Genomic DNA, 17,784 nt, shown 5'->3' with positions numbered 1-17,784 from the left:
CACAGGTTACATCTAGGATTTCGTGATGAATGCCTAATGAGCATGTTGATTAGACAGGCGGAACTCTTCAAGCCATTGTAAAGGTAGCTGAAAGAAGTGTGTCCGATAAGACACCAAATAACTGCTCTCGTAAAGGTTTCCCTTGGCGTTGCAATATTTAAAGCCTGGAAAGATAATGGAGAGAAAATTGGACAATAAAATGAAAAGGGAACTGTCCTGCTTAGCTACTTTAAACAACAACAACATAACCCTCGTGTCTATTCGTAAGCGGCAGGCAGCACATGATGTGCCTGAACTACTGATTTTTGGTGAAAAGTCCAACACAGGATCTCCAGTAAAAGCAAGCAGTAACTTGCAGAAAGAAGAGAAACTTTTGCAGAGTTACTCCATGGGAATACCAGAAGTCAATACAGTTGAAAGACAGGTCAGTGAGCTGGTGTGTGGGTTGGGAGGGAAGAGGTATTTCTGAACTGGAGAATTTAAAACAAAGCAGCGGGTTGGATGCGGGTTGTATATTAAAGGAGGTTAAACCTTCTTTATCTAAATTGTCTCAGTCCCCTATGTATGCCTGCCCCATAACAAGCAGTACACAAATGCAAAGTCCTCTGGAGATCCTCTGAAAGTAATCTTTGAAAGCGGTTGTTAATGATGAGTTATGCTGTAGTAACTAATGAGCATTTTTTCAGCTCCACCTCTAATAATATAGAGTGGGGATTCTTAGTAAGGAAACATATTAGTATTTCTCCTTTTAAACTGCAATTGCTTGAGTAGTTTGACAGCAACTCATACCAGGTTATTCTCTGGAAAAATAGAAAATGCAGAAACATTAAAAGGTCCTAATTGTAGGTAAGTATTTTATTTATAACTACTAAGTGGATGCTAGTGAAAGTTCTTGATAATACATCTGTGGCAACATTACTTATTTTTTTTTATTCAGTGTTGTATATATGGTATTTTTGGAGATTAACTGTTGTGGAGAAGAGGCTTAGAAAGATCAATGCTGATAAAAACATGATGAGGTTTATTATTTTAAAAACAGTTTTTGCTGTTTAAAAGGTATGTAAATTACAGTAATATAGTTTGGATATCGTGAATATTTAAGGAAAAGAAACTCTCATAACCAATTTTGTGGCCTTTGAAACTGTGTATGCTTAGAATGGCTTAAATAATTAGTGTCAGACTGCAATGAAATAACAGTCAGGACAGACCAAATATACCTGAAGGCTTTTTCTGCCTCAAGTTACTTCTTATATTATAAATGTTTGCTAGAAAACAATCATGACATAAATGACTTTGTTCTACCAAAGGATCTCTTTTCTGTATTCAGTTCACTGGGATATACACATTGCTTGTACTGGAGCTGTGAAGAATATCACAAAGTGTTTTGCTTTAAATTCTAAATTAGAAACAATCCCTTTACCATAAGGCTTTCCCCTTTCCCAGTAAACCAAGTGTGGTTTACATAGCTCCCTTTAATTTAAAAGTACCTGTTAAGGTCTCTAAGATTTGTTAACTGCGGTGGTATCATTTCAGTTACACTAGCTGCAACTGCCTAAATCTTTCCCCATCGTCTGTACTGTTGGAGAAACTTGTTGCCAGATGGGGAACAGCAGGCCCTTGGCAGAAGCATTAAGGCAACTAACTCAGTATTTTGAAAACAAAAGCACCATAAAGGTTGCTTTAAAGCAATATTTTCATTGAATCTTGATTTACAGGTGGAAAGGATGTGTTTTCCCTCGTTTAAGATTCAGGAACTGTTTGGAAAATAACACGTTGTGTTACAAGTAGTTACTGAAAAGAGTAGCTACTGACATTTGCTAATCTTTGCTAAGCTTGGGGGAAGAGGGAAGGAAGAACAACCAGTTAAGATCTAATACATTTAAACAACATGTGCTAACAAGATGGATGGACAAGTTGCACTGAAATTTGTTAAGGAGGATGAGCGTTGAATTTCTGCCCACTCAGAAGTGCTGCTGTTATAGGCATGAAATTGAAGACTTGGAACCTTTGATGTTCCTGAGGCTGCTCTGCCCTCATTTTGTTGTTCACTGGCTGCCTATAAGGAACTGGGAAAGCATCTGAAGCATTTAATTAATGGTATGTGGCTTTTCAGTTGTGTTACCGCCTGCCTGAATCCAAAGCCATGAATCAGCGGGTTGTGAAAGAACGAAGCAGGAAAGGTAAAACAGCAACACAGATAAGATAATTCTTTGGCAGTTGTGTGCTCAAAGGCAAGAGGGTGACAGCTAGTTTCAGCCTGTGGAGGTACAGGGAGAAGAGCAGCCCAAAACCTCTGAAGATACTGGGCGAGAGGTTCAGTGAGATCCGGCATTCGTGGGTGAGCAGATGGGGAGAGGCAGAGGGGAAGGTGCTGAATGGGCCCAGCCCCGTTTCCTTGCCGGGCCGGCTGACTGCCTGGCATCTCGGTGAGGAGTCCATCGCTTGAACTTCAGGATGTGAAAATTAGCATCCCTGCAGGCCAGGTGAAGGAGGGCAGGGTGGGAGGGCAGTGTCAGCGCTGGGGGGAGAGCCTTGCTGGAGCACCAGAGAGGAGCAGCGGCTGTGTGGGATCTCGGTGTGGGTGATGCTCAGGGAGCTGCGGGGTGCGCCTGGCACGGCCTCAGCCTCATGCTGCAGAGGCCAAGAGCTTTACACTGGCGTTTTGATGGTGGCTGCACCTCTTGGGAAGGGGAGGTGGGGGGGTGAGGGATGGCTTTTGCGGTGACAAGCCACCCCACGAGGTGACCATGGAGCACAGAGGTGGAGGGAGGACGGGGACCCAGCCAGGGGTGGCTAGCGGCCGGTGTGCAAAGCTGAGGAGGGCACAAACCTTGTTGAATTTACAGCCATGGGGTTGCATCCATTGTCAGGACACCGGTCACCATGTGCTGTATGGGAGGGTCTCACCCCGTGCTGTGGTTTCTTATTCTTGGGGTTGTTTTTTCCCAGTTCAGTTGATTTTCTTACATTTATTCTGTATCCCCTCGCTGCTGTGTTAAACCCTTGGCCTTTGCACATCTGAATGGGAGTATCCAAAAGAAATAACCCATTTTGGGGGACAGTGGGGCAGCCTGATGCCAGGTCTCTGAGGGCAGCCCTTGATGGAGTGGTTTTACCCCACCAGTCACACAGGCCATGGACAATGACCGCCTTTACCCCTGTACCAGCTGCTGAGCTCTGGATGCTGTAGCGCCAAGAGCTGCGTGCCAAGCCAGGGCTCAAGACTTGGTGCTCCCAATCCAGCAGTGTCTCCCTGCCCTGCTCCACCTCCATGCTTTCCCAAAAGGTTAGTCCAGCCCCAGGGCATATTCCTGTCAGATGATCTCCTTCCTGCTGGCTGGAGGCAGTCAGGATGGGGAGCAGGAGCCTCCATTTCTTCCTGCTGTCCCCAAGCCCTGCTTTGCCCTAGGGCAGGCATGAGTGCTCCAGCTCCTGTCTGGGGCAGCAAGGGTTGTTCTTCATGCCAGTGAGTTTGCTCTGAAATCCTTGTACTGGGAGCTGGGCTTCAGATCCCATGCTCATGCACATCAACCGTTTCAGTTGCTACTTGTCTTGGGTCCGGTTCAGAGCTGTCTCCTGTAGATGGGATTGTTTTCCATCTAGCTCTGGTGCTTGCTTTAAAGCTTCCCAGCTACTGCTGCTTCTGTGTCAATGGGTCTCTTCTTAATTTTCTTCTATTTTTTTTTCTATATTGTTTAAATGAGCTTCATAATACTGCTTTCTGTAGGGATTCTTAGCTTTCAGAGTAGAGCCTCGCTCTGCTGTGCATTTTGAGTTGCAACTTTTACGTGCAGAACAAGGGAGGGAAAGAACTGTCATAATTTCATGTTTTCATTCTTAACATATTTTTTACATAGTCATTGTAAAATATGTGTGAGACTGGTGGAGCAAACAGACTTGGTGTACACCTGCCCTTAAAAGTAAGCAGGTCTCCTTTGGTGTGAGAGAAAAAATAGTAACTGCAGCCGGTTCTTTCACACTCCTGTATGGATGTGGAGTCAGATGCATTTTCATTATTTCATTGGGATTTCTCTCTAGGCAGAAGCAAGCAGGAGGGGCAACACCTGGGAATCCCAGGCACCTTTTTTGCCATTTTTGGAGGTGGCTGCTTCTCTGATCCTCTTGCAGATGGTGTCTCTGCATTACTATACAGCCTCATAGATGCCATTTTATGTATGGGTGTTAGCTGATATCAGGAAACCCTCTTCTGAGACCTAGTGTGTGCCTGAGGAAACCTACGGGCATTTCTACATGCATTTCTGCATGCCTCATGTTTGTGTCCTTACGTGAACCTGCTGTTTTCCTCTGATCTAGTGTAGAAACACCCCTTCTCGCAAGTACACACATAGATGTATTTGTGCCCTTTGGGTTTTTTTGTAGCTGTTAAACAATACTAAAGGCTTTGTAAATACTGTGTTTGAACCTGTGCACATTTCTGTTTTTTGGGGAGAGATTCTTCAATGATTTGGCATTTGTGTATGTGTGGTTGTTTTGGTTTTTTTTTTAGGGAAATAAACCTTTTTTTTCTTTTATAACCACATCCCCTCTCTAATTTTATCCTTGTCATTTAAAAATTTGTGTGCAAGGATTTTTCTTCTACAGAGCATAAACATCTAGTTTTGTCAAATAACAAACAAAATATTTTTGCCAATTCTTCTGAACATTGGGATAGCTTTTTATCCAAACTATAAAGTGATGGCCAAGTTTTGATATTTCTATGGCTTACAATGCATTGAAATAGTAGAATCAGTCCTTGCTTTTATGTTTTTCAAAAGACTGGAGGACGAGAAATACCCTTTAATCTTTTTATACATTTAATTTGAATTGCTTTTATATCACTGGGTACCTAGGAAAAATGAGATGGTTGGTGAGCGTGGGGGTGGAGGGAACGCAGTGGAGGACATAAAGCCTGTGATGGTTCCTGGTTTTCTTCTACAAGCGGCTGCCAGAAACACGGTGAAGGAGAGCAGAGCCCGTCTCTCATGCTCTGTTTCACCAAAGGATGCAGAAGGCAAATGCCTTTGTCGTACGAGCCAAAGTAAACGTACAGGGTGAGCTCCTGTAACTCACACACGGATTCTCGCTTTATCGGGTGTTTGTGATAAGAAAGGCCGCTGCAATCAAAGTGTCCTTGGGGGGCTGGGGACAGGGGATGTGAAGAGGAGATAAGGGACAATATTCAAATAATGTTTCTTGAGGTAGGCATTAGAATAAATGCAAATCTGAGTTTCAGCAGCATTTGAAATGCGGTGGGTGAGAGACTGTTTTCATTTGCAGACTGGCTTCTTTTCCATATACGAGGCCATATTATTATTTTAAAGTGTGGGAGAGCACAAACAGGAGGAAATAAACATGCAGTCGTCTTTGTGTGCACTTAAACGTGGAACAACCTCTACAGGGAGGTCCAATTAACTGTTTATCTTTTGTTTTGAAAGAAAGGTCTGGCTGTGTGTTTCCCCGTACATTGGGGATTTCAGTAACTTCTGGGAAGGAAAGTGTAAGGAGAGGCGTACGTGCCCCGGGTGCTGCCAGGCCTGTAGGAGGGAGAGGTAAAAGGGGATGTCGAGGCTAAAATATTCCCATGACTCTTCTTCCCCAGCATCCCCGGAGCATAGCCTTGAGGCCAAGCGGAGAGGGAGTGGGCATGGGGGGAGAGCTGACAGTCGGGATAGTGAGGAGCTGCACCGTAATGCTGAAGAGTTGAAGTTGCTCATTCCTCCTCCTGTTCTAATAAATACAGTATGGAGAAAGCTGAAAGCACATTTCTCGTGTTAAATTTTTCCCATTTTGGTCATGACCCCAGACCTCATTATTCCCAAGCTGTCTAAGCGTGAAACAAAATCAAGTTAATGAATTTTGAATACTGCGTCAAATGAACTGGATGCAGTCTAGTGTTAATAAGCGGCCTAAATGCTTCTCATCCACGCTGCGGTACCAAGGAGGGAGTTTTCTTCTCAGTGGTAGGAACAAGATTTGTGGTACTGGGCCTGCTCCAGTGACCCCCTCCCTGCAGTAATGCCCAGCGTTAGGTGCTTTACTGAATGGTGGAGAGCCAGCAGCTTTACACATGAGTGAATAGATTTGTCACAGTAGCTTGCATCTAGATATTTAGTAGTTAAAGCTGCCTTAAGTCACAGACATGAATTTTGATGTTCTTTCCATGAAACCTGACAATATGGGACTTGTCCCTCACTTCTCAATCTTCCTTTTGGCGCCAGCAATTGGTGCCAGCAATCACTTGGCGCCAGCAATTTCCTTTGATGACAGAGTCTGTGCTCCGATTACCTGTTCTGCGAGAAGCATTGCCGTTATCACTTTTTTTTTTTAAGATTTAATTTTCAGTTGAGTTGAGTGCACTAAACTGTAGAGTCCTAGTACTATGGAGCCCTTGATCTGGCTGACGGACAGTCCAATTCTGGCTGATCTACTTCAATACTGGCCATTACATCCTAAAAATCAGTGTTGGATTGAACCAGTGAGTTCTTGCAGCTCAATATATCATCTTTCTTAGGTGCCTCACAAAGAGGTAGATGAAACTAAATCATAGTGGAAGTAACAGCGTATAGGTCTGTGTCTTTTCAAATCTTTGTAAGATATAGATTTTAACTTAAAGATCTGTATATATGCAGACAGCCCAGGCCCTTGTGTGCACACATACAGATCTTCAGATGTCATGCAACTGGTCCTCTCTCCACCAGCTGGTTTCAGGCTCTCGGGAAATTCTTGATTTTGTTTTCTGTTATTTGATTTTGTTTGATTGGTTTGGTTTGGTTTGAACTCCTACTGAGCAATAGCAGGTTGGATAAACTGAACTGGCTTCTGACATTTGTGGAGAGACATTCAGCACACTGTGCTGTGACCCTTTGTGCAGGTGACAGTGTGCTCTGAAGAGCAGGGCTCTGGCTGCATGGTGAAAGTGCCCCGTGGCTGCAGAGAGCTCAAGTTTTAAATGATCGGATTGGAAATATTGAGACAATTTTGCTTTTATATCCCTAGTGAATATTTTTTAAATTGCTGCTCAAGAGAAGTGTCAGAGGCCTGATTCATCATTGTAGGCATAGCTAAATGGTAATATATTGAGAGTGTAAGTTAACATTGTGAAGTGTTTTGGTGGTATAGACTGACTTGAGAGCACTTCTCATATGTGCTTGAGAACACATGCAGAATATTGCTGCTTTTACAGTGCTAAAGATACATGCATTTTATTTTTACTTTTCCTCTTGCTCTTTAGGCTTTGTCCAACACTGATTCTCCTCCTGACTGTGAGCTGGAGCCTACAATGAAACACAATTTTGCTTTTGACAACATGGGTTACGAGGAGAGCTTTGAAACTGCGCCCTCTCCATCTTCCCAAGAACACACTTTGGCAGTCAATGTTGTGGGAATGACTTGCCAATCTTGTGTGCAGTCAATAGAAGGCCGAATTTCCAAGGTGAAGGGCATTGTGAGTATTAAAGTCTCCCTTGAGAAGAACAATGCTGTAATAAAGTATCTGCAGTCGGATATAAGTCCTGAACAGATTTGCCAGGAAATTCAGGATATGGGCTTTGACGCCAACGTAACAGAAGAGAGGTTGACGACAGCGACCATAAATTTGTCGTGCTTGAGAGAAGCAGTAGTTAAGCTTCAGGTAGAAGGCATGACATGCCAGTCCTGTGTCACCAACATTGAAGGAAAGATTAGGAAACTGCATGGTGTGGCGAAAATCAAGGTGTCACTTGGTAACCAGGAAGCAATTATTGCCTACTATCCCTACATCATTCAGCCTGATGACCTTAAGAGCCATATCAGTAACCTGGGATATGAATGCACCATTAAAAGTAAAGCAGCCCCTTTGAAGCTTGGTGTCCTCGATCTCAGGCACATGCAGAATGCAAACCCCAAGGAGACACCAGCAAGTCTCAAGAGTGATGGGATGGATCCACCGGTCGCCAAGATGAGTGGCACAGCTACAGTGGCTGTACGGATAGAAGGCATGCACTGCAAATCCTGTGTCAGAAACATTGAAGGAAATATATCAGATCTTCCTGGCATACAAAGTATTAAAGTGTCTTTGGAGCATAAACGTGCTGTGGTACAGTATAGCCCAAATTTAATTACCCTGTCAGCTTTGCAGCAAGCTATTGAATCCCTTCCACCTGGAAACTTTAAAGTATGTCTCCCTAATGGTTCGGAAGTTAATAAGGGAGCATCTCCTTCACCTGCTTTGCTATGTGATCTCTTCAGAGAGCCGCTGCAAGACACGACACGCACAGCTGTTATTAGGATTGATGGCATGACCTGCAATTCCTGTGTACAGTCCATAGAAGGGACCGTATCACAGAGGCAAGGAGTGCAATGTATAGCAGTTTCTCTAGCTGACAGAACTGGGACCATACATTATGATCCAGCTGTCACTAATGGAGAAGAGTTAAGAGCTGCCATAGAAGACATGGGGTTTGATGCTTCTGTGCTGACAGGTAACAGTGTTTTTTCTTCCATGGGTAGTGTGCCAAGCTGGGCCATGCGACACCTGCATTGAGAGTCTCTTCTGGAGAGAAACTCTTAGAACATCACGTTGGCATTGTCTTTTCTAAGGGACTGGCCTGCTCTGACGTCGCTTAGCAAGGGAGAGAGAGTTCAGCTGTGAAGCACTTTATTTCAGCCCTTAATAATGGCACTAGTGAGTGGAAGAGTTGAGTTACATTATGAAGCCAAAAGGTTTGGAAGTTGGTACAAGGTCTTTCAAATAGCTGATCCCCTTACCCACTGAAGTAGTTTTCCTCCTATGTCTACAGGCTGCTGTAAGTAGACCTATCAAACCAAATGCTTTCGTTTATGTTCCAAAATACTAAAACCCACAAACTAAATGAAATCTTTCATTTAAAACCACTTTTTACCTAGCTAAAATCTCTTTTTAGTGTCCTAATCCTTTGACCTTTATTTCTTTAGTATTTTTACTAGCCCTACTTTACTAAAGCAAGGCTTAGTAAAGTAGGGCTAGTAAAGCTACTAAGCAGGCCCTACTTACCCTGCTTGCGAGGTAAGTGGCAAGATGCAGTTACTCTTTGGTGGGAGCAGGTGCTTTTACATGTCAGCTGCAGCACAGTTTGTACATTTTGTACATGAGCTCAATGTTTAAGAAGTTGCTATGGTGCACAATCTTGTCACTAGTGAATTTCAAATGCGGCAATATTTATCTGCTTCAACTCAACAGATTTGCTTTGAGATACTGATGTAGTTTACCTGGGATTAATTAGTTTGATCAATAAACCACATCCTATTAGCTTTTCTCATGGGTCTAATCCCTCGGAATCTGAGAAACTGCTACAGATGAGGAGGAGCCTGTATGTGGTGTTTAATTATGATTTGTTTGGTTTATAATTTGTTGGTGGGAGACTTCCTGATCCATCTGTGGAAAAGGAGGGGAGCCCCTGTGTTTTAACATGTTCAGAAGCAACTCTTGCTCCTTTACACAGACCTCTGCCCAAGGGAGGCAGTTTGTGAACGCAGCTGGAGCTGTTGGGTGTCTGTTCAGTATCTGGTAAAGAACAAAAATGATTGCAACAGGCCTGTATGTGCGGAGGTCTTCCGGGTGCTGCAAATCCTTCCAGCAGTCGTTTTGCAGTACTCGCAGTGTAAGTATTGTGCCATAAGGAGAAACCTGTTGAGAAACTTGTCCTTTTCCTTGTTTGAGGTGAAGTACTCTGATTCCTGCATAGATGACAAGGACAGAATGGATGTGAGGCTGGACTGCATTCTCTGCTGGATAAGGACCCTCTAGATACCAATATATCTTTATTGAGTGGAGGTAGCTGTCAGGTCTAGGCACTGAAATTGGAGGGAATCATTTGCCATCTGAAAGTGGAAAACCAGTTCTGTAGAGTTAAATGGTCACACAAGTGGTAATGGTGAGTGTATATTGTTACACGCATATCTATATTATTTCCATGAAGAGAGCAAGATTACTATGTCACCTTTCAAACAACTAAGAGACTTTTATCAAGAGATTGATAAATGTGACCTGCTTGTAGTTTTACATTATCTGACCGCACTGTAGATAGTGTTTGTTCAGTTTATTGTGCATTTATTCAAGATACCACCGCTGGAGAACGTGGGCACCGACCTGACACCAGCAATGCTGCCGTGCAGCCTCAAGTTCCAGAGCCTCCTCACCAAGGCTGTGCTTCGGATGCTTTTCCAGACAGTCCTCACCTTGATGGACCAAACCAGCCCAGCGGAGTGACAGCTGAAAAGTGTTTTTTACAAATCACAGGCATGACCTGTGCATCGTGTGTGTCTACCATTGAAAGAAATTTGCAGAAAGAAGACGGTAATAAATTTAAGATTCCTATAATGAGTCTATAAGGGACTATGGGTTGGAGAAGGTATTCTATGCAGTTAATGAAGAGGCTGTGGTACAACATGTTGAGGTTAAATAGACTTAATGCTCTTTCTTAGTGCTAATGTAACTACATCACTGTTTAACTGTCCTACTGCACTGGTGGACAAACCCGATGGACATACTTGTATTGTAACAGTAAGTTGTTGTAATGTGATCAAAATTTCAAATAAGGCTCAAAACAAGAACAGAGAAATGGTTCTCATTTAGTTTTCAGGGCCTTATTGCTTTACAGAGCAATCCATCTCTTTCTCTTCCAGAGATGTTGAGAGCTCTGACACGTTTGTGATGTGAAACTTACCTTTCAGGGCACATTTGCACAAGCAGGTACAAACAAATGTGTGGCTCCAGTGCCTGGGTAATTATATTACCTTAGGTACAGCAAAGCTTATTAAGTTAGAAGTCTGCAGACTGGAGCTGCCTTTCCTCTGGCCATATAAAAATATGAACAGGTGAACCACAGCATTGTCTGCTTTAATTTGTATAGGCATGCCTTTGGAGGGTTTTGCTTATTGATTCCTGCGCCCCCAGTCTCCCAGTGATGGTCTCACTGCCTTGATTTTAAAATGCAAGAAACCATTAGCACTTCAGAACAATTTTTTGCCTGTGATTTTTATGTTTTGCTTTTCAATTCTAAATGTAGATTTCTGTGGTTTTATTTATTTAAAAAAAGAAGAAGAAAAAAACACCAAAGGGAAAAAGCAAAGAAAAAGGCCTAGCATTGTGCTGTGGGGTTTGTTTAGGGCTTTCCAAACTTAGAGAGTCCAGGGTAGAGCTTGCATCAATGATTGCAAAGATTGCTTCTGAACATCCTTTTTGTCTCATTAGATCATAGCAAAACTTACCTCCTTCCCTGTGTAATTTTTGAGGTTCCTCTCGTTGCTAAAGGGAGCTGCAGTGTGGCTGGATCTCAATAAAAACTTTGCTGTTGTGACTAGAGAACAACACTAGAAGGAGGCAGAGAGAAATCATTAGGCTTATAACATCTCTAAGTTGTTACAGCTCTCATTGACGATCACTTGTAATATTTTATTTTTCTTTCCCTCAAAGGAGCTACATTATCTAATATTTTTTATTATTGCCACTACAGGAATTGTTTCAGTGTTGGTAGCACTGATGGCAGGTAAAGCAGAGATAAAATACAAGCCAGAATTCATACAGCCTCTTGAAATAGCACAGCTGATCCAGAATTTGGGTTTTGAAGCTACCGTCATAGAAGATCATGCAGAAATAGAAGGAAATGTGGAGCTTCTTGTAAGTCATGTGTATTTTAAATTATATGTTGGTTTTGGAAAAGTCAGGTCTGGAAGAATCATTTTCTTGCAAATGCTTTTGTTTAAGGAGTTGTGGCTTCAGCAGGTCAGTTCTGGCTGGTGACACTGTTTTTTCTTAATTGCAGAAAAAACAAAATCAATTTGTCTTAGAAGAACCTGTCCAAAGGTGCTGAAATAAAAAGTGATAGTTGTATGCACAGAATAGACTTTTCTTAGCAAGGAGAAATGAAACAGAACTTTTCTGTGAAGGCACTTCAGTCAACAGTACAGACTGAGCAACGGCGAATATATCACCAAATACGTGTTGATAATGCCTGGGGCTTTATCAACAGAGATCTGAGAACTTTGGGTAAAATTAGTAAATTGTTTATATGAAGGACAGGTTCTTCAAAAGTCTACTTTTATTCTCTGACATATACCTACTAGAAGACAGATAACAACAGTCTGCAGTTGTGCTAATAGATCAGAAAGTGGGAACATGCCTTACTGAAGCCACAGGAAAATTTAAGTAAGCGAGGTTTAGTAACGAATAAGTTACATATGCAGAGTTTGACTTTGACAAGGTTACTATAGCTGCTGATAGAAATATATTAGCTATACTATTATAGTTAACACAATGTACAAGTGCTACTATACAAATATATAGCTGTGACTATAACTGCTCGTTGCAGAATTTTATAATAAAAGTGGAGAGTTATGTTCTCAGTTTTGTTTCGTTTAAGACAGCTCTATAAAATCTTCATGCTGAGGCCTTGGGTCAGTACCAGCAGAGCTTGAATAGTTATTAGTGCCTTTGTGACATGGGGATGCCTTGTCTCAAATTCATCCACAAATATTGGGTAAATGTGGGGGACTGCTAATGGTACCTAAATTTGTCTTTTATTTAGATTACAGGGATGACTTGTGCTTCTTGTGTTCACAATATTGAATCCAAACTCATGAGAACAAATGGCATATTCTACGCCTCAGTTGCACTTGCTACTTGCAAAGCTCACATCCAGTTTGATCCTGAAATTACTGGACCTCGAGATATTATAAAAATAATTGAGGTAGGCTTTAGAAATTTTTTATGTATGAACAATTATAACGTGAAGTTAAAGAGGAAATAAAGCAGCTGATATTTGAGAGGTTTCACTGACTTTTGCAGATGACATGGTAATTGCCGTATGTTTTTATGCTCTTGTGGTGAAGCTGCTGTGCTCCACAGTAGTGCATAGTCTCCCAGGTTGTTAGTCTAAAAACACACCCTAAGAACTACAAAAATAAGCCTTTTTTATCTATATCTGGAAAAAGCATCATATATTCGTAGTTCTGTGTGTAGAATCATGTGTCTCTGATTTCCAGTCATTTCAGTGTTGATACTTCAGAAAAAAATACTACTTTCTCTTGCCAGTGAAAGAGGCTGTAAAAGTTTTGCAACAACTCATACCACAAGTATTACACATCTCTGTATACATTGGCATTTATTCCCGCATCAGTTCAGAGAATAACTTTTTAAACCAAAAGAGCTTGTGATACAGCCACTAAAGGAAAAAAATCCTGGCTTACCACTAACCACACAAATCATAAAATCTGCTGTTATCGTGGCCCAGGTGCGGACAAAATTTTTGCTTCTCTGCCCCACCAGAAGGGAAGAGAACTTACTGTATGAGGCACACACAGTGAGTAGTCAGGAGGACAGCAGAGAAAGTTTGCTTTTCATGTTCTAGAGTATTTACTCAGAAAAAAGCTCCTAGACCGCAGAATTGATGCGGCAACAGTGATGAACATGTTGACTAGTAGACCTAGTAGACTCTTCAGGCTGGCAGAGTAGTTCTGTAAAGTGCATCTTGCCACAGGAGCATCTCATGATGCAGATAGGAAGTTTAAATGTATTGTGCTTGCAAGTGTGGTTTGGGTTTTTTGTGTTTTTTTGTCGGTGGGGTGGTTCTACTGCAGTAACTCACTGAAGTGTCAGGCAAAACTGGCTTTTTGCATATATTTGTTTCTGGGATGCTTGGCCCTGCAGTTGGTTGTTTCACAGGTTTAAACTGACTCTAGCCACTTTGATTTTCAACTTCAGGTGTATCCACTCAAGTAACTCAGTGTTAAGGAGATGCTTGCAAGGTTGACTAGCCCAGTGGCTTGTACATTTTTACCTTCCTTTGTGGTATTTCCCATCTCTCGTACTTATTCCAGTGGAGATGAAAGGGCATAAATTTCCCTTGAGGAGGAGGGCAGCAGAACTCCAGCTGTCAGTGGGAGCTTCCTGTGCCTAAGAAACCTGGGACACTGCATCTATACACTGTGTCCATATATAGGTAGCAGAAATCCTTTGCAGTCCATACTTTGAGTACTGTCTGAAATATCCTCTCACGTTGGAAGGATCTAAAAATAAATAAGAAGTCGGCATTTATTAAATATGGAACAGTGTCCTTTTCTGACATTTCTTCTAAAAGTAGTGTCATTTAAATATGTTATAAGTAATATGGTTAGTTTAATCAAAACTAAGTAATCTTTCCTCCCCTTTCAATAAAAAGGAAATTGGCTTTCATGCTTCTGTGGCTAGAAGAGTTCCAAATGCACATAACCTAGATCATAAAAAGGAAATACAGCAGTAAGTATTTCTCTTTCCGTCTCAGTAATGAACATGTATAGATAATCTCTTGTAACTCACCTCCCCCCGCTCTTCCCAGTTAATGTAGCTTATCCTTGTGTAAAGCATATTTACTTTTACAATTTGCCATTTGGTTCAAGTACTTTTATTACTTTCATTATTTTCAGTTTTTAACTGATAGAAGTCTATACAGTTAAACATGTAGGAGACACTGAAACTGTCCCAAAATGTTAGATCTTTCCCAAATATCCTGAAGCTGTGTCTTAATACAGTACTAATACCCCAAGATCTACACTGTGAGCACACTGTTTGGCCTGGGTACTGTGGTGTGTACGACAACCAGGGATTTACAGCTTCTACTTTTCAGGTGGAGGAAGTCTTTCTTGTGCAGCCTACTGTTTGGTATCCCTGTCTTAATCCTAATGATTTATATGCTAATACCCGACGGCGAGCACCATGGGTCTATGGTGCTGGAACAGAATCTCATTCCTGGATTATCTGTTTTAAATCTTCTCTTCTTTGTCCTGTGCACTTTTGTTCAGGTATGTCCACAGTACCTCCTAGGGGTTTGCTTTCTATTAATCTCCCATTTATGCAATCTGATGTGATAAAGACAGGAGACTGGAAAGGTTTAGGGGATTAGCCCTGCCCTCTTGTCCGTACCACCTAGGCAGAATGAAGTGGCACTTTTCTGCAAGTTATCCATTCTGTAATTGCTCACAGCATTTACTCCTGCCAAAGTTGCGTCAGATAGTTTTCCAAGTGGGGAAGGTAATGTTAAAATGAAGAAATATGTGATCAGCTGCAAACTAATTGGGTAGCTATAGGTAAATCCCTTCAACTTCTGTGCCTTATTTACTTTGTATTGCTGAGGAAAAGGATTATATTTAGCTGGCAGAGTTGTTTTGAGAACAAAGAAGGGCAAGTGAGAGCATGACAATGGAGTCAGCTTCCTAGCAGACCACTCTACTGAAGTTATATCATTATAAAATTTGCATGTGACAGCAACGCCTTCCCTTATCTACTACGAGTTTATAATTCTGCTGTAGGCAGTATTCTATACTCTCTGCTTTCACTGCTGTGATCTTAATACGAGTCTGTTCATGCTTACACCAACAGTTTCTTGGTGGATGGTATTTTTACGTACAAGCTTACAAATCACTGAAGCACAAGACAGCCAATATGGATGTGCTCATTGTATTGGCCACGACGATTGCTTATGTGTATTCGTGTGTGATCCTAATGGTAGCGATAATTGAAAAGGCAGAGAAAAGCCCTGTCACTTTCTTTGACACTCCTCCGATGCTGTTCGTGTTCATTGCCCTTGGGAGATGGCTGGAACACATAGCAAAGGTAACTCATCTTCACACTAATTATTGTGTATTTATGATGAGAGTAGAATAAAACTATTCAGAGGGATTTTGAGTCAGATGTTTCTGATGTAGCCTGTATTATACAAGGTCATTTAGAGTTCATGGTGTTAAGTAGACATGAGCATTTATATATCTCAATATGTCTTAAACATTTATCTCTGTTTCTTAGAGTAAGACCTCAGAAGCTCTTGCTAAACTTATATCTCTTCAAGCCACAGAAGCCACTGTGGTGACTCTTGGACCTGACCACTCTATCGTCAGGTAGATATTATGAACCAAAACCCCTTCAGCCTGCCTGGGTGCACAGACTAGGCTTGATGCAGTTAATGTGAAAGCATTATTATTCTTTTGAAGCTGATGATGTAAGTAATCTGTCTGTTCTACTTGTGTGTTTTGCAGGGAGGAGCAGGTAGCTGTTGAACTGGTTCAAAGGGGTGATATTGTAAAGGTTGTTCCTGGTGGAAAGTTCCCGGTGGATGGAAAGGTCATTGAAGGCAGTTCTATGGCAGATGAGTCTCTCATTACTGGTAACTTCCCTTACACTTACACAAAGAAGTGAAATCTTCCAGAGCACTTTCTTACAAGAAAAGAGAGCAGACCCAACCCAAAAGCTGCTGTCTGAATAACCTCCTACCTTAATGGACGCTGTGCCTGGCCTTTGTGAGCTCGAATCCAAATCCTGCGTCTGCACACACCCTAAAAAGCTGAAGAATTTCCGCTCAGTTTGGTCACTTTTACTAACGTACTGATGGGATGCATAGACTCTAAACATTATTGTCATTATTCCAGAGATCTGGTGGGAGTTTCCCCTGGAATGTATTTGTAGAGATGGTACCTTCTCAGAAATAACTTCTAAAGGGCGATAGGGAAATACTGCTGAGATGTTGGGTTGTGTATGCATGGGCACTGAACAGGGCTTCTGACAGGGGTCTCCCAGTGAGCAAGAAGAGGGAAAGAAAGCCTCACGACTTGATGCTCATTAAGGGTCATGGGACTTTTTCACAGCTTCTGAAATTTTTATTTCATTTTGTAAATATAATAAGGATTTACTGCATCATGCAATTGTTACAAGTAAGGTAAAGGATATAAATACTTTACATTGGCATTGGCTTACTTGTTTTAGTTATGTATTTACTTTGCTTGGGGAACAGGGACACCCCTAGTTTAAGAGAACCAGTCATTATCACTAACCTTAAAAACAGAGAAAATAAAGATTTTGTAGAGGTAGTATTCTTGGAGAGGCAGCGTGAGAACAGGAGCTTTGCCACAGAGACAGCTTTTCTAGTCTTTGAAAGCTGAGGGTGGTGGAAATAAAGACAGATTGCTCAAACTCCCATGGCTATGCAAAGTATTAATCGGAGAAATTCTTATCAGTTCCTTTTACAATCAATTTGCTCCTGGCCCTTTGAGGGATGGGATACTGGAGGGTTAGGACCAAGGAAACTGCATTTTCTTTGAAACTAAACCTAGAAAAAGGTTTATGGAAGTATGACAGCACTTATACATGTCTTCACTAGACAGAGATACACAATACATGATGTCATTATTGCTTAGCATGCTAATTTTGCCAGCATACAATGAGCTGTGTGCTAATGAACTATGTTCACTATTAGTAGGGGTATTGCCTCATTTATTCTTACCTTTTCTTTCTAGGGGAAGCTATGCCAGTCACTAAAAAGCCTGGGAGCACAGTGATTGCTGGTTCTATAAACGCACATGGCTCAGTTCTTGTTAATGCAACTCATGTTGGTAATGATACCACTCTGGCACAAATCGTGAAATTGGTGGAAGAAGCTCAAATGTCAAAGGTAAAAATAATAGAAAGGAAAACCTTATTTACAGATTTTGATTATATAAAAAAATTTCTATATTTTTATATATTTACTTTTTCAACAAACTGTGTTTTCCAGACGTCAAAAAAGAATCAGATGAAGAATATTAGATATTTTCATGAACTCTACATACTTATGTGTTTTGATCATGAACATACAAATACATGTTTTTCTTTTTTATAGGCACCCATCCAGCAACTGGCAGATAAGTTTAGTGGATATTTTGTTCCATTTATCATCATCATTTCAACAGTGACATTGATAGTATGGATCACAATTGGTTTTATAAATTTTGATGTTATTCAAAAATATTTTCCTGTAAGTAATT

The 17,784-nt window shown here is 41.4% G+C and overlaps 1 protein-coding gene across 2 annotated transcripts in view; it reads left to right on the top strand.

Annotated features, from left to right (window-relative positions):
- Positions 1-17,784, top strand: part of ATP7B (ATPase copper transporting beta) — a 49,021-nt gene that overhangs the window by 16,726 nt on the left and 14,511 nt on the right. Inside the window, exons 1-12 of one of the 2 annotated variants that reach the window (XM_072850278.1) lie at positions 2,228-2,338; positions 7,232-8,459; positions 10,076-10,312; positions 11,472-11,635; positions 12,543-12,704; positions 14,175-14,251; positions 14,619-14,793; positions 15,371-15,604; positions 15,794-15,885; positions 16,024-16,151; positions 17,278-17,432; positions 17,640-17,774. In XM_072850278.1, coding sequence (XP_072706379.1) covers positions 7,280-8,459; positions 10,076-10,312; positions 11,472-11,635; positions 12,543-12,704; positions 14,175-14,251; positions 14,619-14,793; positions 15,371-15,604; positions 15,794-15,885; positions 16,024-16,151; positions 17,278-17,432; positions 17,640-17,774 — 2,739 coding nt within the window. In that variant the 5' untranslated portion in view covers positions 2,228-2,338; positions 7,232-7,279. Of the gene's footprint in view, positions 1-2,227; positions 2,339-7,231; positions 8,460-10,075; positions 10,313-11,471; positions 11,636-12,542; positions 12,705-14,174; positions 14,252-14,618; positions 14,794-15,370; positions 15,605-15,793; positions 15,886-16,023; positions 16,152-17,277; positions 17,433-17,639; positions 17,775-17,784 lie in introns of those variants that run through there. The other variant, XM_072850277.1, reaches the window with a different exon arrangement.

Source organism: Ciconia boyciana, chromosome 1, assembly GCF_034638445.1.
Source record: "Ciconia boyciana chromosome 1, ASM3463844v1, whole genome shotgun sequence".
NCBI lineage: Eukaryota > Metazoa > Chordata > Aves > Ciconiiformes > Ciconiidae > Ciconia > Ciconia boyciana.
The sequence above is the reverse complement of the archived record's forward strand: the minus strand, read 5'-3'. Positions and strand labels throughout refer to the sequence as shown.